Below are 26,265 nucleotides of genomic sequence, written 5' to 3'. Positions count from 1 at the left end.
GGATTTGTGTGGATGGTTCATTTTTGTATCCCTGGTGCCTAGCTTAGTGGGTAGCCCGTGTGGATCTTCAGTAAATATTTGTGAATGTGACGTGCCAGTGGGGATGGTGTCTGGTGAGGTGGCAGACAGGAAGAGTGGTGTCTGCCCAAAGTGCCTGCTTCCCAGACTGCGTCTGCTGTGGCCAGGTGCACACTGTCAAGGGGAGTGGTTTTATCCCCCTGCTGGCCAACAGCTGCTCTATGCCTCGTTTCGGATAGGGGCTCCCTGCTGCATACTGTGTCAAGTTCTCTCCCTGTTTCTTGTGTACTTTCAGTCTTCTTGTGTGCCGAAGTTACCTGTGTGTCCCCAGCACCCGGCACCATCCTGACACACGTGTTGGAGAGAAAGACAAATAAGTCAAGCAGGCTGTGAAATGACAAGTTGTGGGTCGGAATCTTGGACTGATAAGCTATTAGAATCAGAGGTGACTGCCTCCCACACAATTCAGCCTTTCCATGTTGCCTTTAGATACCAGGAATCTAGAGGGCAGGGTCTCTCCCAAGGGTGCATGGCCTCCCAGAGCAGGGAGCATTGAGCACACATCCCTCGTTGTACACCTTGGCCTCGTCGCACTGCTGATTCTGAATATCCTCAGTTTCTATGTACTAGGTCAGAGTTTTGGCATGTTTGGCGATGTCTGTCTGTGTGCACATGTGTAAGTATCTCTCACCTAAGTTACGTTTTTCAACTGTTGATCCAACAGCTGTCACTTGAATGCCTTGCAGACACTACTCTCTGTGACCATGAAACGCTGGGTGTCCACATTGCTCGTGGCCTGGTTTGCTGTCCTGGGCCGTGTGCAGGCTGAATTCTTCACTTCCATTGGTATGTGCCAACAGGACTGTTGTCTCCCTGAGCAATCCTTGGCTCAAGTGCCAGGGAATATCACCACCTAAGTCCTGTTCTTACTCAAGATGGGATGGCTCACCCACTGATTTTGAACAGTTCAGGGGAAAGTGGAGCTTGTGGAGCTGCCGTTTCCCCTTCTGAGGCCCTGGTGACCTGAATGTCCTTCCTAGGAGCTAGCTGTCTCAACTGGGTCTCCTCCCTGAAAATTGCAGGCTGCTCATGGGTTTCCTGGCCTTTCTGACCATCTTTCCCCAGGGTCAGAGAGTGGTTCTGAGCAGAGAACCCTTAGGATGTCCATGCCCTGGTGACAGGATCCAGCCGGTGGCAATAGGAGAATGAGATTTGGGGCTTCTTCCTGAAGGCATTCCCAGTGCGCTTATCTCACTGGCCCCTTAGAGCCTCCGCCTCTTTCTTACAGAAACTGGGGGCCAGGACCCTGTGAGTGCCTATGTCCCCTTTAACTTCCACGTCCCGGTGATCCCATGAGAGTTGACATGATGGTGGCCCAGAGGACATACTTCTGTGCTGGTGTTCTGTGCCCCAAGGAAGGAGGCTGGATGCCTCTCATCTATTTCTTACTGGTTCTGCCTTTTTTCTTTCTCTGCAGGGCACATGACCGACTTGATTTATGCAGAGAAGGACCTGGTACAGTCTCTGAAGGAGTACATCCTTGTGGAAGAAGCCAAACTCTCAAAGGTTAAGAGGTATCTGATGTCCTAAATCCTTCCCCCCCCCCCCCCCCCCCCGCCATAACCCCCCTAGGGTGCACATAAGAGGAAGCCCTTGAGAGAACGGTGAGGAGCTGGCCTGGAGGCTACTTCATGCCAGTCCTCTGGAGTGACTCAGTGCTTGGGTTAAGGACTCCCTGCTTTTCCCTTTCTATTTAAGAGCCTTTTTACATACATTGGTGTACCCATCCCTTGTCTAGATTAAGGGGCTTGCAAGTGTTAGTGAGGAGTTGCTGTTTTCATTTTTTGTTGCCTCTTGAAGGGTCCTGAATCTCACCGGAGAAATTGCCATAGGTTGAGACCTGTGTGAGTGGGCGTGTTAGTCTTCCTTTTGTTTTGTTTCCTCAGCTGGGCGGACAAAATGGAAGCCTTGACCAGCAAATCAGCCGCTGACCCTGAAGGCTACTTGGCCCACCCTGTAAATGCCTATAAATTGGTGAAGCGGCTGAACACAGACTGGCCTGCGCTGGAGGACCTTGTCCTGCAGGACTCAGCCGCAGGTGAGGGACGGTGAACGTGTACTGGGTGGGCCATTATGTCTGGGGAGTGTGTATCTGAGCCTGTCCTGGGTCTGAGAGTGTTGATGGGCATGTGCAGTATGTGAACATGTAGTCCTGTGTTCTCTGCTCGTCCACCTTCTGTGGTGCACAGAACCCTCTGGCCTTCTCCCTTCTCTGTGCAGACCTATCAGTTGGCTGTCCTTGTTTTTAATATGTAATGTAATTAGGTCTTGCCTTTTCCTGCATTTTCATTTCCTTTTCGGGGGTACTTTTTTAAATCATGCTTTAGTAATATGTTTTCATAGAAAAATTAGAAAACAAAATAATCATGTAAGAAAATTAGAATTCTTTTTTTTTTTTAATTTTTTAAATCTTTATTTATTTTTGAGAGAGAGAGAGAGAGACAGAGCATGAGCAGGGGAGGGGCAGCAAGAGAGGGAGATGGAGAATCCAAAGCAGGCTCCAGGCTCTGAGCTGTGAGCACAGAGCCAGATGTGGGGCTCGAACCCACGGACAGTGAGATCATGACCTGAGCTGAAGTTGGATGCCCAACCGACTGAACCAACCAGATGCCCAAAGAAAATTAAAATTCTTAATCTAGCTGGTTGGTGATAAGCACTATTAAAATTATAGTCTTCCAGGGTGCCTGAGTGGCTTGGTCATTTAAGTGTCCAACTTAGGGTCAGGTCATCATCTTGCAGTTTGTGAGTTTGAGCCCTGTGTCGGGCTGTGTGCTGACAGCTCAGAGCCTGGAGCTTGCCTCAGAATCTGTGTCTCCCTCTCTCTCCACCCCTTCCCCACTCACACTCTGTCTCTCTCTCTTTCAAAAATAAATAAACATTTAAAAAATTAAAAAAATTTTTTTTCGGTCTTCCTACAGTTAGATTTACATAAAAAAAAAAATGGACCCATACATATATTCCAGGGGATGCAAACTTATTTGCTTTGAGGGACCAAATGAATTAACAAAAGTGTGTTAAGTGGACTGGGTAGTGGGGCCAGCATAAGCTAGGGATCATGGGCCTCATCTAAATCCATTTCCATTCATATATTTTAGAAACAAAACATATCCAGGAGCACCTGGGTGGTTCATTCAGTTCAGTATCTGACTCTTGGTTTTAGCTCAGGTCGTGATCTCGTGACGGTTTCAGGAGTTCGAGCCCCACATTAGATTCTACATTGGTAGCGCAGAACATGCTTGGGATTCTCTCTCTCCCTCCCCCACCTTCACTGTCTCTGTCTCTCTTAAAATAAATAAACTTAAAAGAAAAGAAATGTATCTGTAGGCAGATTTGTGCCGTAAGCGTATAGTGTTTTTCTGAATTTTCAGTTTCTCTCTATATACATTAAATGTTATATGACATGGTTTTATGTATTTTTATTTTTTTTTAAATGTTTATTGATTTATTTTTTGAGAGAGAGATACAGAGCATGAGTGGAGATGGGGCAGATAGAGAAGGACACATAGAATCCAAAGCAGGCTCCAGGCTCTGAGCTGTCAGCACGCAGCCTGACGCAGGGCTCGAACTCACAAACTGCAAGATCGTGACCTGAGCTGAAGTCGGACGCTTAACCAACTGAGCCACTCATGTGCCCCAAATGTTATAAAACATGATTTTAATGTCTGGACAGTAATAAGTGAAACTGATCTAGTGTAAAACTGGTCTAGTCAGTGGAAGTGGGATTGTTTCCAAATTACCAGCAATCGTGCACGTACATCTTTGTGCCTATCTCTGATTATTTTCTTAGGATAGATTCTTAGAAGTGGTTTTTGCAGGTCAGAGTCTGACTTTTCTTAAAGCTGTAACTATGCTTAGTGTTTTTTACTATGCTGGTATTTTCTGTGTTCTAACATTTTCCTCTCAGCAGGAGATGGTGGGGCAGGCACGGATGTGGGCCCCCCTGACTCTAGCCCAGACCTTAGCCTCCTGGACTCACTGCCTCTTCTCCCTGAGTTGGGAGTGCTGATTAACTTCAGACTGGTTGTCTCTGGTTGAGGGAGTTCAGCCCATGTGGCCAGACTGGGCTGGGCTTGGCTGGGGGCAGGGTGGCCTCTGGGGAGGGATTGGTGAGTTCAGCCAGGCTGGAGCTGTGCCCAGTGAGCTCACTGCCTCCAGAAGCCATGACTGCCTTTCCCAGCCCCCTGTCTTCCAGCCTGGGGCTGTAGCTAAGAACTGACTGTTCTGTCTGCACTGCCGTAGAATAAGAATAAGCCTGCCGGGGTGACCTTCTGCTCCCCAGTCTTGCTGTCTACACCCCAATCCCCACTGTCAGCATCTGGTTCTTTTAGAAAACATTATAATTACCAGAAGGCACACAGGACAGGCCTAGAGAGCAATAGGTTGTTTTCACCTCTGACTTTGAGAATTCTTGCCTCTGAGATGAGGGGGCATGCTGATGGTGTGGCTTTTTCTAAGGGCATGTTTTCTTTTTCCTGAATTCCAGACTATTAGAGTTCCTGACTGTGCAGCCACGAGGAAGACAGGATTACAGCTTCTTGGTCCTTGGGTCCAGGGATGGTTAGAAGTGGGTGTTTCAGTCTGAGGTTGTGAAAGTAGGTGGTCATGGGTACTGCTGTCCTGAGGAAGAGGCCAGGGAAGAAAGGGCCTTGGAGCTCCCCCTCCCACTTTTCAGCTCACAGGCAGAATTTAAACCCCTGAATCATCTTGGAAGGGCCTGGCCTCCACCTGGAGGCCTGAAATTGTAGTAGGTGTATATCTTGCTGAAGACCTAGGGCTTGGAGCCCAAGAATAGCCTCCTTGGGTACTTCTGTGGTCAGGAGCTGTCCTGGCTCCAGCCTGGGGTCTTGAGCGCTACACTCTGGGAGCTCATGCTCTGAGCTTACTGTAGGTCTGAGTGGCATGAGTCCCCTAGAGAGAGAGCCAGAGCCAGTGTGGTCTCTCAGGGTAGCATGCTGGACTTGGACAGCCCCACCTCAGTGCTTGGCCTGGCCAGATGGTCCCCCAGTCCCTAATCTGGGGTGTGGAGACAGCACCAAATGCTTCCAAGACTGTCATCATCACCTTTCTGGATGATAAGGGCCAGTGATCAGTAATGAGTGGCCAGCTGGTTCCCTGAGTTGACCACCTTTGTCCCTTGGGCTCCTTAACCTGGAATGGGGGCTAGAAATGTGTTTATCTGGCCAGCCCAAGGATCCTGAATCCATGTGATTCATTTTCCACTAAGCGGTCAGCAAGTCCTCCCTGAGTCGTCTTCTGTGCCCTTTTCAGTTGCTGTCTCTGTCTTCTGTCCCTTCTGTCTCTACTGGGTCTGAGTGCTTTGGAGCCAAGACTCCCAGACTCTCACATGTAAACCAGTGTGTGGGAACATTTTTGTTCATTCCAAATGAGCAGTCAAGGCAGACAGTACAGTGAGGAGTAAGAAAGGAGATGTCTTAGCGGTCCTGGGTGGGTCAGTTCGTTAAGCGGCTGACTCTTGATTTTGGCTCAGGTCATGATCTCCTGGTTCATGGGATCGAGCCTCGTATCGGGCTCTGTATTGGTGGCATGGAGTCTGCTTGAAATTCTCTCTTTCTGTCCCTCCTCCATTTGTGTGTGCATGCTATCACTCAAAATAAATAAACTTAAAAAAAAAGAGATCTCCATGGACTGGAGTTATCAGGGTGGGCTTCCTGGAGGAGGGGCAAGCAGTCTTTGAGGGAAGGGGCAGGGAGATTGCACTAGTTAGAAACCCTCCAGTGGGTACCTCTCTGATCCCAGGTGGAATTGTGCCCTTGGATCAAGGGTAACTTCTTGTTCTCACTCTCATTTGGAAGGTTTTATTGCCAACCTCTCTGTGCAGCGGCAGTTCTTCCCCACTGAAGAGGACGAAATGGGAGCTGCCAAGGCCCTCATGAGACTTCAGGACACATACAAGCTGGACCCAGACACCATTTCCAAAGGGCAACTTCCAGGTACCTTACCTCTCAAGGCTTTACCTGTCCAGTGTGTGTGTGTGTGTGTCTGTAATGGCATCTGAACAGGGCTAGAGCTACTGCCAGTTTGTGGTGGGCGGACTGTCAGGCATGCTGTCAGCACTGGTGGTGATCTGTCTTGGGTTTCCCATGGTGCCAGTTCCCTCACTCCCTGGCAGCCGCCTCCCATCAGCCCCTCCCAACCTGCCTCCCACACCCTCTCCCCTCCCCTCTCAGAGAAAACTAAGGCTGCTGCTCAGGACCCCTCAGACTCTGCCCCCAGAGCACTGCTCAGATCTGCTTTCAGACCTGCTTCTGTCCCCACACCCTCTGATTTCTTTTTGCCAAAGGCTGATCTCTGGACTCACTGCCCTGCGTCCTGTGTGTCCTCAGTTACAGTCTCTGCCCTGTTCATTCTTGGCCCACCTCTCTTGGCTCTTATCTGTGAGCTCACACGCACTGTCTGTTCTTACTCATTTTACAAACCCCTCCCTCAGGATTCAAGGCCCTTTGAGTCTATACTGCTGATGGATCTCTTTGCCCTCCTGGTTAGATTGCTGGATAGCCATCCACATGGTCTGCACTTCTTGGTTCTCATGTCCTCCTAAACATGCAAAGTCTGGCTCTTTGCCCCCCATCCGCCAGTCTTGCCCCTGCCAGGTCACCAGTGGCCACTCAGCTGCTAAAGCCATTGGATGGGTTTCAGGCATAATGTTCTTTAACTTTTCAGCAGCATTTGGCACACTGATTATCCCAGTGTTCCTGATACTCTCGCTCCTTTGAATTCTGGGGCACTGATCTCTCTTCTCTTTTCAGCCTTTTGTGCTCTCACTTTTGCCCTCTCTCTCTCTCACTTTTGCCCTCTCTCTCTCTCTCTCTCTTTTAAACAGGCCCCTTTCCCATGATTGCCTCAGTATGTTTACAACAAGACATATTGGGCTTAGGGGACTGTTAGAGACCAATAAGCCCAGGGATTCACTTAGACCCTATTAGACCTTTGATACCATTCACCTATGGGACCCTGGAGGAGGCATAAGCCCAGGGTATCACAGTGTGTGGGAGAAAGAGGCACTCTGTTGTTGGCTAGTCAAGGATTAGAGTTTTGGCTCTGAGGAGTCTGGTGCGTCAATGGGAAGCAGTGTAGACTTCTTACTCCTGCCTCAATCAGGTCTTGGAATAAGCCAGGCCATGAGGCTACAGAGAGAAGGCCCCTCAGGGCACCTGCAAGATCTGTTCACCCTATAGCTGTCAGAATGTTTGGTAGGAGGAGAGAACCACACTCAAGCATTGACTTTGTACATGTAGTTAACAGACCCATGCATGTCCTGGAGGGAGAGTGAGGGGTGGAAGGGAGTTCTTCCCCAGGATTCTTTTACCTTGTGTTTTTCCCTAAGCACCTTCTCCAGGTGAGCCCAGCCACTGCCATCATTTGAGGCATCACCTGTACCTGGATGACATCCAGATTGTGTTTCCTATCAAGGCTTGTCTCCTGAGCTTCCAACCAGTGTAGGCAAATGCCTGTGGGGCATCTCTACTTGGGTGTTTTGTGGGCACCTCCAAAGTCACATGTTCCAAACTGAAATCCTCATCTGCTTTTGAAATGCCTCTCCTCCTCCCTCACTCCTTACCTGAGCAAAAAGCACCTCCATCCACTGGCTGCCCAAGTCAGAATACCAAGGTCTGTGGATTCTACCTCTCTTATCATGTCTTCTTTACTTGGAGGCCCTAACTCCAGCCTCATGGAGCCTTATTTCTCAACTGTATTATTGAAATATGTCATTTTGATCTGTCACGTCACTCCTTAAAAGCACTCTCCAGGTAGTCACAAGCACATATCTGTTTATATCAGTTCCTGATCACAAAGCTTAACTTTAACTGCTAAACCCAAATTCCACCTATGTGTGATCTTTGAGTCTTGCATGGAGCCCTCTCCCTCTCTTCCTTGTCCATACTGCGTATTAAATTTGTACTAAGCTACCCACCCCTCAGCTCCTTTACCCATCCCACACCCTCTGCCGAAGTACCTTTACCCACATCTGCTGGGTCTCATGTCTGATTGCCCTTCAGTACTCAGGTCAGCCGGTACTCTGCAGGGAGCACTCTCCAGCAGGTAGACTTTTGATTGGCTTCTGGGGAGGATGCTGAGTATCTGGGAGCTATTGTTGACATTCTTGGCGTTTGTGAGACATGCTGATAGTTGCTACTGATTATTAGCATCCTGGGGATCATAGAAGACATCTTTATGCATTATCTCGTTGAATTCTTGTTCAAGTCCTCTAAAATTAATGGTGTTTACTTTAGACGTAAGGGGACTGAGAGTCAGAGAGGCTACGTAACTTATTCATAGTCACACAGCTGGTGTTTGCCATAGTGAGGCCCACATAGACCCAGCTTTGTCCATCTAGCTCAGCTGCTGTGTTATACTGACTCCATCACTGTTAGTTCCTGGGCCTACAGAGCCAAAGATCTGTGCAGGCCCAAGGATGATGGCCTGGGGCTCAAGGAACCCCTTCATCTCTGGCCTGTCTACTAACTCCACCTACCCTCCTCACCTTCCTATCCCACGTTGTCTGTCGCTGAGCCATCAGGGCAAACAGACCCCAGTCTCTGAAGTACCCGACCCATTGCAACAGGGGTTTTATTGTGGACAGAGCCCCATCTTGGACATCAGGCAGAAAGAACTCCCTCTGAGGCAGCACTTCCATGTCACCCATGCCTAAGTTGTTAAGAGAGTTAATGGAGATTCCCTCACTTTCCAGGGAGGGTCACAGCTCTTCTTGCCTCTTCGTGAGACCTGCTTTCTCACCGTTCCCTGAGGAATTCACTCATGGTCCCTCCCACTTTGCCCCCACCCTAAATCCTACATGTTTCTGTAGCTGGCATACCATATCTTGTCCTTGACTTGAAACTACCTTCATTGTCACTGTACAGTGCTGAGCCCAGGCAGGACCTGTAGAATAGATGCTCACCAAGGTCCCCGCCACCTAATGGTCAAAGCTGACACTGCAGGCTTGGCTCTTGACTTCCCTTGGCATCTGCCCCACAGCACTCCTGGCATTATTTGTGCCACTACCTCTTAGGTCCTTCTCAGTGTTACTCTTTGTCCTTTCTCTGCAGGTGATCTGTGGGGTTCTGACCTTAGCCACCTTCCCTACTCTTGTCCTGTACTCTTGCTGGAAGTGATTATCCTCATCTGTGGCTTTAGCTGCCACATAAGTTCTTTGTTTTATATTCACCTAATTTTTCTCCCTCCAAGTCTGTCTGATATGGCCAGCTGCCCAACAGACATCTCCTCTGTGGCTCACAGGACCTTCATACTCTTCTGAATACTACTTTCTGGGCTTCCTGGGTTTCTCCACAACAAAGGCCCCTTCCCACATGGGAGAAGGGGAGACTGCGGCTGGGAGATTGGCTGTGAACTCCAGTTTGAGGCAGGACCAGCCTCTCTGTGCTCACTTTGAAGTGCATGGTCTGAAGCCATGGTGGAACTCAGCTGGGATGATGCTCTCCCACCCCCCACCTTCCACTCATCCAGGCTTCCTCAATGTGGGTATCTTTCTGCCAGCGCAGAGGCTCTTTGGAGACTGACCATTGGCCTCTCCTGCTGCAGGAACCAAGTACCAGGCAGTGCTGAGTGTGGATGACTGCTTTGGGATGGGCCGCTCAGCCTACAATGAAGGCGACTATTACCATACGGTCCTGTGGATGGAGCAGGTGCTGAAGCAACTCGATGCTGGGGAGGAGGGCACCACAACCAAGGCCCAGGTGCTGGACTACCTGAGCTATGCTGTTTTCCAGTTGGGTGACCTACACCGTGCCCTGGAGCTCACCCGCCGCCTGCTTTCTCTTGGTAAGGATGTTATAGGGGAAGGTCAGAGCTGATGGGGAGCTGGCAGGAGAACTGGTCACTCTGCTGGCCACTGTCCTGGGACTGAGCCAGTCTCACATGTCACCTGGCCAGTGACTAATGCCTTAACTGCTTTCAGGCCTATTCCAGCTGCCACCTAGTTCTTTACTCACCTTATTTCTGGCCTTAGCCCTTGCCCAGTTGCTGATGGATACCCTCAGACCTGTCGTCCTTCACACTCCCTTTTTAAATAGGAATCCAGTGCTGCAGTGCCTCTGCTGCTCTGTGGGATAGAGAGCCTTCACGGTGTCAGGAACAGCTCAAGAGGCACTTGAGGGTTTGTGCAGTGACAGAGGCCTGCCCCATTAGTTAGAGGTCTGAGGTCTTACTGGTGGGATTTGGTATGGCATTGGTGTTTAGAATGTCTTGTGGTGTTGGATTGAAGGAGATCAGAAGCACTGTGTCTTTTTCTTTTTAAATTTGGATTTTTAAAAATGTTTATTCATTTTGAGAGAGACACAGAGAGAGAGAGAGAGAGAGAGAGAGAGTGCGTGCGCAAGCGGGGGAGGGGCAGAGAGAGGGGGAGACACAGAATCTGAAGCAGGCTCCAGGCTCTGAGCTGACAGCACAGAGCCCGACGCGGGGCTCGAACCCACAAACCATGAGATCACGACCTGAGCCGAAGTCGGATGCTCAACTGACTGAGCCACCCATACGCCCCAGCAGTGTGTCTTTAAAATCTATCTGTTGCACCTCTTACTAACATATGGAATTATCACAGTCAAGAATTTCATAGACCAGCTGCTGTTTTTCATGAGCCTTGAGTCTGATGCCCCCTAGCGTATGATTGTCCTGTAAGACTGATGTGGGCAGAGAGCTTTATAGATCCTTTCATGTTAGTAAGGGCCTTGGACCGGGAGTCAGGATGCCTGGATTCCTTTTCTGCATAACCTTAACCTAAATCTTTTAATATCTTTGGACCTCAGTTTCCTCATCTATGGAGTGGCACAGTAATCCTGTCAAATGTACTCCTTTGTGTTATTGAGGCACACAAAATGAAGCTGTGGCATTGTTGTGGCTGTTCTTTTTGCCAGTATTTCAGCCTGCCTTCTTGTTGTGATCAGCATGTGATGCGGTCACTAGTAATGGGTGCACTCTAGGGCATGGGTGTAAATGACTCAGCCAAGTGGGGAGGAGGCAGCAAGAGTCTGTACTCCTTCTCTAGACCTGTGCCCATGGGCCCCTTGTGTGGCCGGCTAAGTGTCCCCCAGTCTATTGTTCCTTTCACATCTCTGATGGAGCAGGGAGAGCCTGTGTCAGTTTCCCCGCTTTGACCAATGAGCCTCATTAGGTGCTGTGGAAAAGCAGAATGCTGCGTGCAAAGTGAGCTGCCGGGAGAGAAAACCACTTACAGGATAATTTCTCTAAGCAATCTAACAGATGTTTGTGGTTTCCTTTTCCTTCTTGTTCTTTGCTCTTTCTAGACCCGAGCCATGAACGAGCTGGAGGGAATCTGCGGTACTTTGAACAGTTGTTGGAGGAAGAAAGAGAAAAAATGTTGTCAAATCAGACAGAAGCTGGGCTAGCAACACAGGAAAGCATCTATGAGAGGCCTGTGGACTACCTGCCTGAGAGGGATATCTATGAGAGTCTCTGTCGTGGGGAGGGTGTCAAACTGGTGAGAAAACATGGCTGGGTCCTACATGTGGACCTAGATTTCAGCTCTGGATGAGCACATTTGGGGAGGGTGTTCCTGTGTGTGTAGGCCGTTTCCTCAACTTCTTCCCCAGTTCTTTGTAGCCTCTGCTGTGGCTGACCTATGGGTGTTCTCTGATGTAGGATTGTGAGACTGTCTCCCCTGATGATCCAGGCAGAGTTTCTTTCTTTCTTTTTTTGAACTTTATTTATGTATTTTGAGAGAGAGAGAGAGAGAGACAGTGTGAGTGAGGGAGGTCAGAGAGAGAGAGAGAGAGAGAGAGAGGGAGAATCCCAAGCAGGCTCCACACTGTTAGTCCAGAGCCTGATGTGGAGCTTGAACTCACAAACTCTGAGATCATGACCTAAGCCGAAATCAAGAGTTGGACACTTAACCAGTTGAGCCACCCAGGCACCCCACAGGCAGAATTTCAATCCTCTAAGTTATTACCAAGCTCCCCTTCCCATCCCAGCATGCCCAGCTTCTGCTTGACCCATGCTCTGAGGAAAACCATGAGTGTGGATGTGGCCCAAAGGGAAGTTGTGGTCTGTGTAGTAAAGACACAATAGTAGCTACAGCTTAGTCTCAGGTGTCACTGGCTTTTGAGAGCCTTGGGATTCCATTGCTTCCTCCAGGAGGCTAAGGTGTGAGGCGGTCTCTGGGCCTTTTCCATTGCCCATGTCTGCTTACCTCCCACTGGCTCCTCCACCTGGAATGGGTTCTCCCCAGTGTCAGCCCTTCTGACCTTCTAATATCTCTGTGAGAGGGGTCAGGGATCACCCTGTGCCACAGCACTTGTGGACGTGAGGAGTTCTTGGAAGAGGAGAAACATTACATGATTTGTGGCGTATCATTTCTCTCAGTCAAGCTGAGGGGCTCTTGTTTCTTCTCTGGTGGGGCAGAAGGGAGCAGCTGCTGGACACGACATGTGAGACCAGCCTCTGCACCAAGCCAGCCTGGGTCCGAGGTTTAAGACGCACTTTGCTCAGGACCTCTCGCTCTGTGTGCTCTCCAGACTCCCCGGAGGCAGAAGAGGCTTTTCTGTAGGTATCACCATGGCAACAGAACACCACAGCTTCTCATCGCCCCCTTCAAAGAAGAGGATGAGTGGGACAGTCCGCACATCGTCAGGTACTATGATGTCATGTCTGATGAGGAAATCGAGAGGATCAAGGAGATCGCGAAACCCAAAGTAGGTATCTCTGCACTTCCTTCCTGGCCACCTCATCCGTGGTACCATGGAGTGATTTCTTTGTTTATTCAGCTGGCCTGTTCTGATATGCAGCGTGAGTCTGCTGTCTGGGTGCTGAGGTACTGCACAATTTGACCTTATGGGTTCCTGGTCCAATGCTGAAGAAAACTGAAGGAACCAATGTGAACAGCCAGGTGCTAGGACAGAAGGCCTCACTGGTTTTTACTAGTTATGTTGTTCAATTAGGTCTCTAGTGTTAGTTTATTATATGCTGAAGTACTGATCATAAAAATATATTTTTTAGTAATAGCTAATGTTTACTGAGTTCTTAAGTATGGCAGGCCCTGTTCTGAGTGCTTAACGTATATTAACTATCACGTCTCTTAAACATATTATGTCATTGTTTTCATTTTACCCACGAGGAAACAGACCTGTGTAGTTTGCACCTGGTTGCTCAACTGTCTCATTCTTCTTTGGGTTTTTAACTGATTCTCTTAGATTGCCCAGACACTGTTATCAACTGCAAATAGGGAAAATTTTGTTTTCTCCTTCCCAGTAATTATAGTTCCTCTGTTTTTATCTTCTTGGGAACTGCTCAGAACTTCATGAGCATTGTTAACAGTATACATCCTGGTCTTGTTCCTGAATTTCCTGGGGATTCCTATGGTATTTCACTACTAAGTATACAGTTGGCTGTTGGTTTTTGTACATTTGTCATCAGGCTATGAAATTATTCTTATATTTCTAGTTCATAGAAGACTTGTTTCTATTTGACGTCTTTCAAAGAGAGCCATTTGGTGTTATGTCTCCACCCTTCTCTTATCATTGGTGATTACAAGGAGGGATTTAGTTAGATCCTGTATTGCTGTGCTCCTAATAGACTGGTAGTGGCCAGGAGGCCCAACACTTGTGGAGAGACAGAAAACAGGTTCCTATCCTGGCCCCTGCACCTCAATTTGAAGCGACCTTGGCTTGAGGTTCTAGGACATCGAGCACTCAGAATCAGCCGTTGATGTTGCTGAGGGATGGTGTAGCCAGTGCGTGTGGAGAACAGGGACCAGGACCTCCCTTTCCACTCCCTGGGACAGCTGCAGAGTCAGCCAAGGAAGAAAACTGTTTTCCTGGTTGCCGGGCAAGAGAGGCTTTGTTATGCCATGACCTCCTGAGACATTCCTCACTTGTCTTTCAGACCAAGGCACTGTAGCATTTCTGTGTGTGTATTCACGATGGGTGTGTGTGTATACATGTGTGTGGCAGGGGAGGTGTAGTGGGGAGAAAACTTGTCTTTGAATAGAAGCCATGACATGTTGGCCATTAAAAGCTGACCTCTCCTTTCCGGAGCCTGTGAGGGACAGATGCTATTCTGGCTTTGAAGTAGGAACCATGAACTTAACTTGGTCTGCAGGGAATGCCTGGCAGCTGCTTTTTTGGGTCCCTGGCCTGCTTTCAAAATAGCCCTGTCTGTCTCTTGTAGCAGAACACAGCTGCCCACAGCCTCATTGTGGATGGATGTCCAGCGAGCACCGAGGCTCAGATGTTTGGGTGGGGTCTGACTGCTGCCGCACTTGTTATCAGGAGGAATCGTAGTTGGGAGTTTAGGGAATCCCTCTGTCCTGGGTGCGCTGCCGTGTTGCCAGAACTTGCTGCAGCAGCAGTGTCCCTGTTCGGTGATGATCTGGCCAATCTTCTGGTCCAGTCACACTTATCCATCCCTTCTGCCATCAACTCTTGGCCTGACCTCTGCCTTGACCTCCTCAGTGGCCTCCTTGTTACCACTCTGGCCCTTCCCTAGTTTTCCATGAGGTGTCCACATTCAGATTGTGAGTGTCCCTCACCTGCCTTTCCTGTTTCTCATTGGCCACATGCTTGCTTCCAGGCCCAGTCCTCACTTGCCTCTTTGGCCTACTCTCATCTCTTACATCTAACTTCTAATCTACAGTCATGGTGCCACACCCATATTCATCTCTGGGCCTCTGCATTGCTATTCCTTCCCTGTTACTGTAACATTCCCCTACTTGGCTAACTCCTGCTTACCCTTCAAGTCTCAGCTAGGTGGTCTTCCCCTGACCATTCCTGACTGTATAGACTAAGCTCCCACAGACTGTAAGCTTACCCCACTCCCAGCTCTTACCATGTTGTGCTGCAATTAGGCAGCTAGTCTTTTGCCTTCTTCACTTGATTGAGGTGTGTGAGGGCAGGGGCGATGTCTTGGTCACCAGTGTAGTGCCAGGCACATAGTAGGTACTCATTAAGTATTAATTGAAATTAAGGGGAAGTGATGTTGGGGTGGGGGTATCTGGGTCTGTGGTCCTACCCATGTGAGGTCATTAGGATGGCCCACAGTTGAAGCATGGTGGGGCTGACTTTGGGCAGCCAGGTGATTCTTGGGAGCATCATTGCACCTGTCTGTGGAGACTGAGGGGGAGATGAGGTAGGTTAGGGGTATTTGTGTATGTGTATGTATGAGTGTGTATGTGGAGGTAGGTGGCTTCCAGGCATTAGTTCACATATTTCAACTCGTAGAGTCCTTTCTGGATTCTGTCATCTGACCTTGTAAGGCCCTTAAGTGAGTAGAAACTGTGCTTCCTATCTTTCCTCTTCACAGCAGTGGGAGTCCGGTGTGAGCTGGTGCAGCAGGAGGGTGTTTGCATAGGTTTCTTGGCACAGGAGGCTGCTGTGGTTCAGAAGGCCTCAGGCTCTGGGATGGTAACACTGTCTGAATACAGTGGGAGCAGCCAAGCACAGGTGGTGTTCAGTCAGGGGCAGTTTGTGGGCCTGGTGAGAAAGCAGTCTGTCCAGGCAGATGAGGCAATGGATAAAGAAGACTCCACAGGTGTAATTCTGCAGACAGCACAGACCTGGGCAGCACCCAGGGCTAGGCAATGACCGAGTGGGGCAGCAGCAGAGTAGGAATGTCGAGGCCTCAGACTACCACCTTGCCTAGCTTGCAGGATCACGTTGCCTTGGCCGGGGCCACTGCCTGAAAATCTTCCTCCCTTGCTGGTCTGACTGGTGGGTCTGGCCCCAGTCTCTCTGGGAAAACACTCAAGACAAAGAAGGATAAGTGTGCCTCTCTTCCTGTCTTCCAGCTTGCACGAGCCACTGTTCGTGACCCCAAGACAGGCGTCCTCACTGTGGCCAGCTACAGGGTTTCCAAAAGGTTAGCAGAGGTGATGGCGGTAGTGGTGGTGGGAGGGGGGTGGCTGCTCAAGCCCTCTTTCCAGGGCTTCCTAGTCTCTACTCAAGGGAGCTTGGCTTGGCTTGTCCTACTTGCTGGCACCATCCCTACTTACAATACTCACCCTGTGCTGGCCCTGATTCTGGGGACAGAGTGAAGGATCTCACCTAAGCTGCCTTCCCAACCTTCCTGTTTCTCCCTCTTTTGACTTAGCTCATGGCTGGAGGAGGATGATGACCCTGTTGTGGCTCGAGTGAATCGTCGGATGCAGCACATCACAGGGCTAACAGTAAAGACTGCAGAATTGCTTCAGGTATGGCTGGTCCCTGTGACCCTGTGGTTGGGAAGTGTGTATTTCTGGCTACATGGTCTCCCAGGGTGCCCATGACCAGGCTTAGGGAGGCTTGCCCAATGAACTGTATGACTGCACAACGATATGAATATGAAATGACCTTACACAGGGAAGCCAGAATTAAGCATGCCTACTGTCATTCCAACAGTTAGCATTCAACAAATGTTGATTATCTTCTCTGTATCCAAGTATCGTAGTAGGAGCTAGGGATCAGTGGTGGGCATGGCAGGCCCGTTGTGTCTTCTTGACTTTGGAAGCTGAGTTGTTTTAAGGACACTTCTAAGAGAGCTGTAAATACCTTCAAAGGTCTTGGTTCTGATGCACATGATTCACATGCACTTGGAGGTGACGTGTCCTGAGATACATTGGTAGGAAAAGTGAGAGGCCTGGAGAGGCTGGTGAGAGTGGAGTGCTTTTTTCAAAGTACCCCCTGTGGAACCCTGGCTTCCTGCCTTTATTTCCAGGGTGATTGTAAAGACACATGAAAGCTGAGTAAAGCTCCTAATTAATGTATTCTCTGTAGTATATTGAATTCAAATCAGTTCTGGCCATCCTCCCTTCTGAACATTGGAACTTCTGGGTACTATTGTAAAGTGATGACCTGTTGGCATTTTTTAAGAGTCCCCTGGGTCTGTCTTTATGGCTAGAGTTTCTCTGTATTTCAGGATTGCTCCTTTCATCTTGATGCTTAGCATTTGGATCTGATCAACAATAGATTTCATTAGAATATTGAAGATCATTTGGAAAAGGTTCTCTGAACTTTTGCCGGATACACTCTAGCAAATCACTGATTTTTTTTTTTCCTATAGCTGTGACACCAATCAGAAAACCAATTTTGAAAGTCTTCTTTATGGATTTGTTTGAAATCCACTAATTTTGTTTTATTTTATTTTATTTTAGTCTATTCTAGTCTATTTTATTTTTTATTTTTATTTATTTTTGAGAAAGAGAGAGCACACACACAGACAGGAGAGGGGCAGAGAGAGGGAGACACAGAATCTGAAGCAGACTCCAGGCTGTGAGCTGTCAGCACAGAGCACGACGTGGGTCTCAAACCCATGATCTGTGAGATTATGATCAGTTGGATGCTTAATCAGCTGAGCCACCCAGGCGCCCCCCCCAACCCCACCCCACCACCAGTTTTTGAAAACTTGCTGATTACCTTTCATTCTTGTGAAAGTTTTATATAATCTTTAGTTCAGCCCAAGCTAGTGTTGAGTTTGTAAGCTTAATTTAATTTTAATGTAGTTCTGTAAACAAGCACATCGGTGGAGGATTTTGATCACTTCTCCTACTTCCACCTTTTTAAGAGTGGTAGGGACTTTCAGTGCACTTGGTGCATCCGTGTTGGCTTTGTTGTGATCCATATCTTCGTGGAGCAGATTTGTTGTCGTCAAGACATCTGCCACTGTTGGAGCCAGTGTTAGGACTCTCACTGCCCCCATCGAGGATGACATTCTGCTTCATTGGCTGATTGCATGCTTTAAACCAATGGGCTGAGAAGAGTGGGTGGGACTCTGATCATGGTGCCCTCCTGGCTGGCTTCCCTGCTACACCCTCTCTACCTTATCTCACATGAAATCTAAAAGGCAGAAGCTTCGTACTTGGACTAGCTTATCTGCCACAACCCTGGCTCCATCTTGTCAGGCCTGTCATCATGTTGTAGCTCAATTGATGACTGGGATCTGAATGCCAGGACTCCCTATGGAGGGACTCTTGATGTTGGGACTCTTCTGGAAGACCCAGACCACAGCTGCCCGGGGGCTGAGGCCCCGTTTTTGTTTGCCTTCTTCTAGGAGCTGTCTTGGCATTTCCTTTGCCAGCCAGCAGTGTTGAAAGCTTTGACCCTACATGGTCTGGGGGACAGCAACTTGGGTTTCAGCACTTGCTTCTAAGTGCTCATTCCACGTGGACCATTTAAAGTGTCATTAGAGCCTCGGCACCAGCAAAAGTCTCTAGTCCCTGGTCCTTCAGAATATTACGGGCTTCTGGAAAGGAGCTGATGCTTATGCTCCCTGTTGATACTCTGTCACTTGTAGTCGATGTTTGCTATAGATCTTTTGGAGGAGAAAGGGCAATTGAGGCTTTCTTATGAATTAGACGAAGGCTTGTCTGATAGTGGAAGAGATGCTACACTGGCAGGATTGAAGACACTTATGACTTGATGTCTCAGCCTTACTAGAAAAGTAATTTCTGACCATTTTTGTGTGTGTCTTCACTCTGACCTGAATATCATAAATACCCATGTCTTTCAAATGACTGACTCTTAATACTTTTGTAACACCACATCTAAAGGTTAAAATGAATACCTCCTCACAGGAATCAGTTTTTGTTTGTTTGTTTTATAGAGATAGTGCATGCATGAGCAGAGGAGGGGCAGAGGGAGAGCAAGAGAGAGAGAATCTCAACCAGCCTCCACACCCAGCACAGAGCCCAATGTGGGGTTCAGTCTCAAGACAGTGAGATCATGACCTGACCTGAAATCAAGAGTCAGACGCTCAATTGACTGAGCCAGCTAGACACCCCAAGAATCAGTTTTGATGTACGGTTGCTAGTTAATTAAAGTTGTGAGTCTGGGCCTGGAGTTTGCCCAGATGGTGAATTTGATTGCAAATCCAGAAGCTCCCATGACACTTGCTCTTTGGGGATAGTATTAAGTTGTGTAGACACCATAGCATCAGCACCATGATTGAACTGTAAAAAGATGAGTCCGTTAAAATAATGCAGCTTCTTTCACTCCATCCTATCCAGCTGCAAGCTTAAGCCATCCTATATGCTCCCTGTTTGCTCCCAGCAAAGGGGAGTATTGGAAAATGCAGTCATACACTGCAGTTCCAACAGCAAGCAGTGATCAAATTTTGCAGAGTGCATAGCTACAGTAATCACAGTCATATTTAAAATTTTCTTTCAAGTTCCCAGCTAAACTGGACCCAAAGAAAGTGTTTGTAATATTTTATCAACAACTGTAGCACTTCCCTCCTTACATGCACCTTCAGCCTTTGGGCCACTGGCTGAACCAGGCCTCCTTGCACTGTTGACAGGATTTCCCAGTATTTCTGGTACAGGAATCTTGCAGGCCGAGGCAGCGTATGACAGCGTATTTTCATCCCGATTGTGTATCAAATTTTATTTCTTTGGACACTGAAAATCATGCTGTCCAAATTCTGCCCTTCCTCACATTTGATATATATTTTCTTTTCCAGTAGGAGGATTTCCTCTCTTGAAAAGTACCTCTTCTCTCCCGCATGTCTGTAGGTCTCTATTATTGACAGTCTTGGAGTATCTCACATCTGACTCTTGGAATCACCAAAAAGGATATGCAGAAAATGCCAGCTTCCTAAAGACTAATAGCTGTGCCCTAGAGGTTTTTAGTGTTTCAGTAAGAGACAGTAGCCAAATGCTCCCAGATAGACATTAGTGGTACCACTTGATCTGTCAGCTTCCATAACAAATTATATGCTTCTTCTTGAACTTTGTCTATCAATCTGGCTACTGTGGCTAAAATAAACGTTTGTGACTTAGGACTTACATTGTGGTGATAAACTGTTCAGTCAGGTATTTACAGTCCATAATCTAATTACAGTAAAACCTTGGTTTGTGAGCATAATTCATTCCGGAAACATGCTTATAATCCAAAGCGTTTGTATATCAAAGCGAATTTCAAGAACCATTGGCTCACTTGTGATTATGTATTATTGGGTGTCACATACTGCTCATATCGCAAGACATCACTTGTTATCAAGTTGAAATTTATTAGAAACGTTTGCTCGTCTTGTGGAACACTTGCAGAAGAAGTTATTTGCATTCCAAGGTTTTGCTATAATGACATCTGGTAGTTGCTGAAGCTAAGATGGCTCAGGTCCTAGTCCAGGTCCAGACTACCACAGGGGCCACCATGGTAGAGCAGCGGTCATTGGCCACACTGCAGCTGGCTGCCCATGTCCCGCTGTTTCACTTGGATACAGAGCTACTCTGTACAGGGGACTGCTGAGAGAGGGGAGTCAGGTACGTTTGCCCTGCTCACTTTGACTAGGAACAGCAACTGGTACACAGTGACACAGTGGGGGCAGGAGCAGTGTCAGGCACCGAGTCACTCCCAAACTAGCCTAAAAAGAAAGTCCCTGTCTTGAGTTTCTTGTTGGCTTTCCTCTGGATTACCTTCTTCTTATCTCTCAATCAAGTAGGGCCCAGGCCAGAGCCTACCTCAAGGAAAGCTCTGTCTGCTGACATCTGAGTGTCCCTGAAGCCCAGAGCTTCTTCCCAGTGGCCTATCCTGTTGTGTTGGGAAAGCACATTTGTGCTGCAGCCTGACCGTTGGACACAGCTGTGGACACATTTAGTTTTTTTTCTGCCAGTGCTGGCAGGGTATAGTTAGAGAGGCTGCACTTGGAGATTCAGGTTGTTTTAGTTGTTAGGGGGAGATAATATCCCTGGGGAGAGGGCCTGCTCCAGGACCGTTCATGCTGCTGACAAGGTCCAACGCTGTTCTTTCCCACCAGGTCGCTAATTATGGAATGGGAGGACAATACGAGCCACACTTTGACTTCTCTAGGGTAAGGCCCAGACCACGGGTGCTTTCAGAGGCCCTGCTCCAGCTGGTGAGAGAAAGCTGGAGCTTCTAGGAGCACTTCAACCTCTACATCAGGCCCCCCTGCCTTACCAGGACCACCTGTTTGTTCCTGGAGAAGTCCAAATCTGGAAGCATGGGACCTGTGGAGCCCAGTGCAGCCTGGCTGTTTCCCTGTGATGTGGGGAGTATTCCCCCTGCCCCAACTGTCACTTTACCATGATTGTAAAGCATAGAACCTCACTAGGTCTTAGTGAAAGCTGTTCCTGCCCCCCTTCCCCTGTGCCCCAGTCAGGGTTTCCTTTGCAGTAATGATCCATGGTCCAGGCTGATATATGGAATACATGCTGAGTGCCCTTCCTTGATCCTTCTGGCCCCGGTCCTGTGAGTGGGGGGTGGAATCATCTGCAAACGTGTGTGAAAGTTGTTGTTTGTTGCAGCGACCTTTTGACAGCGGCCTCAAAACGGAGGGGAATAGGTTAGCGACGTTTCTTAACTATGTAAGTATTCGGGCCAGGTCCACCTGTTCATTCTCACTTAATTTTATAGAAAAATGAGCAAGATGCTTTCAAGCGTTTAGGGACGGGAAACCGTGTGGCCACGTTCTTAAACTACGTGAGTATGATGCATGCAGCTTATGGGTCTTCAGGGGAAACTGGGTCCAGAGTGCTATCTTACATTCATTTCTGTGAGGCCTGATATCACCAGCTGTTGCTTAATGGCTGAGCCCTTCTGGCCCTCAGCTCTCTTCTTGGCTGGAGTAGAGAGTTTACCTTTGTTCCCATCTGTGTGCTTAGCCACACCTATGACTTTCACGTCCTTGACCCTTTTTAATGGGCCCACTGCTAGTCAGAACTTTTGAGGTGAGTGCCCTGGAGTGTTCTTTCCTTGGTGGCAGAGTGAGGAGCCTGCCATGAGGCGCTTTTAAATGAAAGCTGCCTTTGTTTACCCAGAACTCAGTGGCCTGCCTCCCACCTGCTGCCTGTGCTCCAGCCACATGCCATTGGGTTTACCTGTCACGTGAGGAACAGTTTGCTTTCCCCTATGCTTGGCCCACTTTAAAGAGGCATACAGACTGTCAAGTAACTTAGACACAGAAACCCAGGTCCATCTTTTCCTTTAGTATCTCATTTAAGTGTTTGTGTATGTTTATTATGTCCCGGGGATGGCCATGAACATGCTGGTGAGCAGGACACGTGTGGCCTCTGGTGGGGCTTATGGTCTAATATGAGAGACTTGCTTTAAACGTAGAAGTAATTATTTAGTTACCATGGTGATAAGTGCCTTAAAAAAGCTGAGGTTCAGACACAGCCTCACTGGGGAGTAATGTGTCTGTGGAGACTTGAAGGTTGAGTGGAAATTAGTTGGTGGAACATGCTTCCTGGCAGAGGAGTGAATGTGTGGAGACCTGGAAGAGGAAAGGAGCTGGGGATGTTGGAAAATGGAAGAAGGCTGTTGTGACTCAGAGGCAGTGCATGAGGTGAGAGTTGCTAGAGAGAGAGAATGGCTTCTGAGAGTGACAGGGCCTTTGGGTTCTAGAAAAGAGCCTGGATTTGATCCCCAGCACTATGGGAAGCCATCAAAGGTTTTCATCTTACTCGTTTACCATATGTCTGTTGAGTGCTCTTTAGTCTGTCTGGCATGCATCCTGTGGAAATATTTTTTTTACTCCACCTGTTAATACATTATAGACAAAAAAAACTTGGAGGAAGCCAGCCAGATGAAAGAGAGGTAGTGCCTTGGGCATGAGTTGAGGCATGCTTTGCGGGCTCAAGTGTAGTCTCCCTACCGTGGAGCCTGTGGTCCATTTAGTTTGAGGTGTCTCTGGGAGAAAGCAGGGCCCGCAGAGCTTTACTCTGCCTGCTCACCTAGCTGGCCCTTAGGGCTGCCATTCTGGGAAGATGAAGGTGTTGCTAGAACCAGAGAAACAGAGCCCACAGTGGGGGCCACCAATGGTATTGGAAGCAGCAAGGAGCTCCGGGTCAGGGCAGATCACTGGGCACAAGTGCCTTAGGAATGGCCCAGGCTGGGAGGGGATACAAGGGTGGGAGGTGGGGGAGGTCAGTCAGGCATTTTCCGTGTACAGACTGGGATTGTTCCCATCTGAGGATGGCCAGGATGTGGGTCTCCTGCAGGGCTACAGCTCTCAAGAGCCCTTGGCATGGAGCTGTCCTGATGAACCACACAGGTTAAAGCAGGGTTTAGAGAGGGGTAGTGCATGGGGAGATCCTTTCTTGGGTGGCTGACTGGCTGTAGAGCAGAGCCTTCAAGCAGTGCCACTCCTGCTCAGAGAAGGGTAATCTGCATGCTTGTGTCCTTTGTGACTGAGTTGCTCAGACAGCTTTGGGTATAGAGGCCAAGCTCTATGCCTTCTGTTCTCAGATGAGTGATGTGGAAGCTGGCGGTGCCACTGTTTTTCCTGATCTGGGGGCTGCCATTTGGCCTAAGAAGGTGAGTTCTAGTCCTTGTGGGTCACAGGTTGAAGCACAGCTCAGACCTTATTCCTTTCTCCTCTGAGTTCCATTCCCTGGCCTGCTTGACTCTTACTCTGAGGGGTCTTAGCCCCTTCCTGCCTGAACTCTGACCTTGGGGCCCCAGCTTCCACCTGGGGATATGGATAGGGAGGGAAGTCCCTTTGGGGGAAGGTGGGTTATCAAGCATCCACCCCCTCGTGAAGGGTGGATGCTTTCTGGGGTGCTTGCCTGTTGCTGGAATCTCAGAGCCCTGTCCCTTTGTATGCAGGAAAGTGAGGGTGTTTTTGCTGAGAGAGGGTCTGTGGTATTTGGGGTCAAGTCACTGAGCCCAGTATCTGTGGGTGTTGTGTGACAGGCTGCCTCCTTTTCCTAGGGCACAGCTGTATTCTGGTACAACCTCCTGCGGAGTGGGGAAGGTGACTATCGTACGAGACATGCTGCCTGTCCCGTGCTTGTGGGCTGCAAGTGGGGTGAGTGGCTTGGTGGCCTCAGCCTGGGCTCTTATGGTCAGCCTTAGACTCTGAGTTGGGAGATACCTGCTGCCATATGTTTACAACGCCAAGGCTATCTTCCTTTTTGAGTTTTTTTTTTCCCCCTGCTAAGTGGTTGTCTCATCCAGCCATGTAACTAACCACAATGCTGGTTATGTGTCAGGACAGGTGGTTGGGAATACTCTCAGAGATGCCCAGAGAACTGAAGAAGCCACAAGGAAGAATAGCTGCACAAGCATAGTAGGTCTAGGATGGCTCCCCAGAGGAATGGACTCTGGCAAGGGGTGAGGGAGCAGTGGGGGAGAACTGGAATCACAGAGGGGAAGGAGTGTCCTAAGCAAGCAAGGCTAAAACCACCATCATAGGTGTGGGGACCAGCCACCTTTGTCATTTGCATAAGGGGAGGCCTCTGGCACAGGGGCCAGGAGATGAGGCTCAAGGCTGGGACCACAGGCTAAAGCTTGAGCTTTGAGCTTTGTTCTGGAAATAGTTGTGGTGAGCCAGGGAGAGACTTGAGTGAGGATGACAGGAAGTGATTGCAAAGACGTGAGTTTATATTGTCCTGGAGAAGTTGGGGATATTAGTGGTAGGTTCGCAGAAAATTAAGCAATTAGAAAATAAATGGGGCAATTGCTGACTAAAAGGGCAAAGAAAATGTGCAACAAATGTCAGCATATACTGCTAGGTGGCTCAGGTGTAAGTGACACTTATATGACATAATGTAGGCACTGAATATTAATTTAGTTAAAATTTGTGACTTTATTGGGAAGATAAAAGACACTAAATATATGTGTTTTAGGGATAGAATGAAAGAATTCGAAAATTGAAAGACAAGAGATAGCACTATAAGCATGCTACTTAGAAATAAGTGGTAGAATATCAGAAGAAACAACTAAAGGAATTGAATGTCCTCTAGAAGTGGAGTTTGGCAGAGAGGGGATGGGTAGGAGATTGCTGTTTATCACTCTAAGCTTTATAGGCAATTTGCTTTTTTTCAACTAAGTATATCTTGTACTTAAATTCAAAAGCTCTCTGACTTCAGTAGTATGTGTTAAGGACACAGCTTTAGGTGCAGTTGGGACACAGCTCTAGGTGACAGGCAGTGTTAGCACCAGCTCTGCTACTCTGCTACCCACAGCACACAGATTGGATCTGCTGGCCCCCAGGTCCTGAGGTTGATGTCCAGGCACCCATAGTCCTGATGGTCTTCCTCATCCTTAGCTTCTGTATCTCAGTTCCATCCCAGTAATACCAAGCTGCTTGGGGTCCTTGACACCAAGGTGGTTCGTGCCTTGATGTTTTTCTTGTCCTGTTCCCCCTTCTTGGACCCTTTGATATAGGAGTCATCTGCTTGTCCATCATCTGCCCTGGATAACTCCTGTTCAGCTTCATGTCCCAGCCCTGGGTCTCCTCTTCCCTCACATGGTTAGATGGATAGCCTTTGGCTCAGTTTCCATGGCAGCATACACATACCCATCTTTTATCACTGGCAGACATTTGTACAATTAATCTTTTCCTATAGGTCTTCCTTACCAGCTCATGAACAACTCGAGTATGACAGCATGTCTTACTCATGTTTGATTATCAGGCCCCAGTCCTGGAGTCATCATGAAGGAGTCATTAATTTTGGATGTTAAACTAATCAACAGGATTGTTAACATAACTTTATTTCTGTTCACAGTCTCCAATAAGTGGTTCCATGAACGAGGACAGGAATTCTTGAGGCCGTGTGGATCAACAGAAGTTGACTGACTTCGTTTTCTGCCCTTCTCCTTCCTGGCCCCACAGCCTCTGTCATCCTCAAGTTCAACATGACAGACACCTTTGTATGTTCCAGGCCTTGTCACTTGGATCTTAGTTGGAGTGAATGTTTGTCTGGACCAAAGGGAGAGCCGACTGAGGAGGGTTCTGGGTGACCTGGGTCCCAACCTTTCTGGTTGGCCTGTGCCACCTCTGGCCACAGAGTTTGAGTCAGAGTGGCTACTGCAGAGTCAGGCTGTCTAGCACCTAGCAAGGTGCCTTTGTACCTCAGATGTTTTAGGTGTGAGGTGTTTTAGTGAACCAAAGTTTTGATACCTTGTTTACATACTTGTTTTTATGGCATTTCTATCAATGTGGCTTTAACCAAAAAATAAAATGTCCCTGCCAGAAGCCTTAAAGAGCCTTATTCTGAGTATTTTTTAAGGTGGGTGAGCTTATACCAAGTTCACTATTTCCTGTGCATCTCCTCTGTGTAGGTGGACTCTGGGTAGTGTATACTTGAATGGCAAAACCTTGACCACGGGTTCTAGATATGGTTTCAACACTTAGATTTCCAAGCTTCAGTATCCTTTTTGGAAAGTGAGGGAACATAATCTCTCCTTGACTCCCAGAGAACAGAGAAATCATGTGTGTTCATGACTGGCTGTTATAAATTGAAATTTCTTATTTAAAAATTTT

General features: G+C 48.3%; 1 protein-coding gene across 6 annotated transcripts; it reads left to right on the top strand.

The window, feature by feature from the left end:
* The first annotated feature begins 721 nt into the window (after window positions 1-721).
* P4HA2 (prolyl 4-hydroxylase subunit alpha 2) lies at window positions 722-25,985 on the top strand. 6 transcript variants are annotated; one of them, XM_040444420.1, is made up of 15 exons: window positions 739-864; window positions 1,496-1,592; window positions 1,965-2,116; window positions 5,892-6,029; window positions 9,640-9,879; window positions 11,361-11,554; window positions 12,588-12,764; window positions 15,854-15,924; window positions 16,156-16,255; window positions 20,794-20,847; window positions 21,302-21,361; window positions 21,411-21,476; window positions 23,244-23,312; window positions 23,709-23,805; window positions 25,508-25,985. In XM_040444420.1, the coding sequence occupies exons 1-15, from the start codon at window positions 783-785 to the stop codon at window positions 25,576-25,578; spliced, it is 1,668 nt and encodes a 555-aa protein (XP_040300354.1). In that variant the 5' UTR covers window positions 739-782; the 3' UTR covers window positions 25,579-25,985. The 6 variants fall into 6 exon arrangements, with proteins under 6 accessions (XP_040300351.1, XP_040300349.1, XP_040300350.1 ...); XM_040444415.1 differs by lacking the exon at window positions 21,302-21,361 and having other exon boundaries at window positions 723-864; XM_040444416.1 differs by lacking the exon at window positions 21,411-21,476 and having other exon boundaries at window positions 723-864.
* Window positions 25,986-26,265: the final 280 nt, after the last annotated feature.

The sequence above is a fragment of the Herpailurus yagouaroundi genome, unplaced genomic scaffold (assembly GCF_014898765.1).
Source record: "Herpailurus yagouaroundi ecotype Mexico unplaced genomic scaffold, PumYag 192, whole genome shotgun sequence".
NCBI classification, from domain to species: domain Eukaryota; kingdom Metazoa; phylum Chordata; class Mammalia; order Carnivora; family Felidae; genus Herpailurus; species Herpailurus yagouaroundi.
Note: the sequence above shows the minus strand (reverse complement) of the source record. Positions and strands in the feature narration are given on the sequence as shown.

Excerpts from the sequence above, each read along its gene's own strand:
- P4HA2 (XM_040444420.1), top strand. The coding sequence starts at position 783 with ATGAAACGCTGGGTGTCCACATTGCTCGTGGCCTGGTTTGCTGTCCTG. Across the intron at positions 15,925-16,155 it reads AGCTACAGGGTTTCCAAAAG|CTCATGGCTGGAGGAGGATG; the intron begins GTTAGCAGAGGT and ends CTTTTGACTTAG. Across the intron at positions 16,256-20,793 it reads AGACTGCAGAATTGCTTCAG|GTCGCTAATTATGGAATGGG; the intron begins GTATGGCTGGTC and ends CTTTCCCACCAG.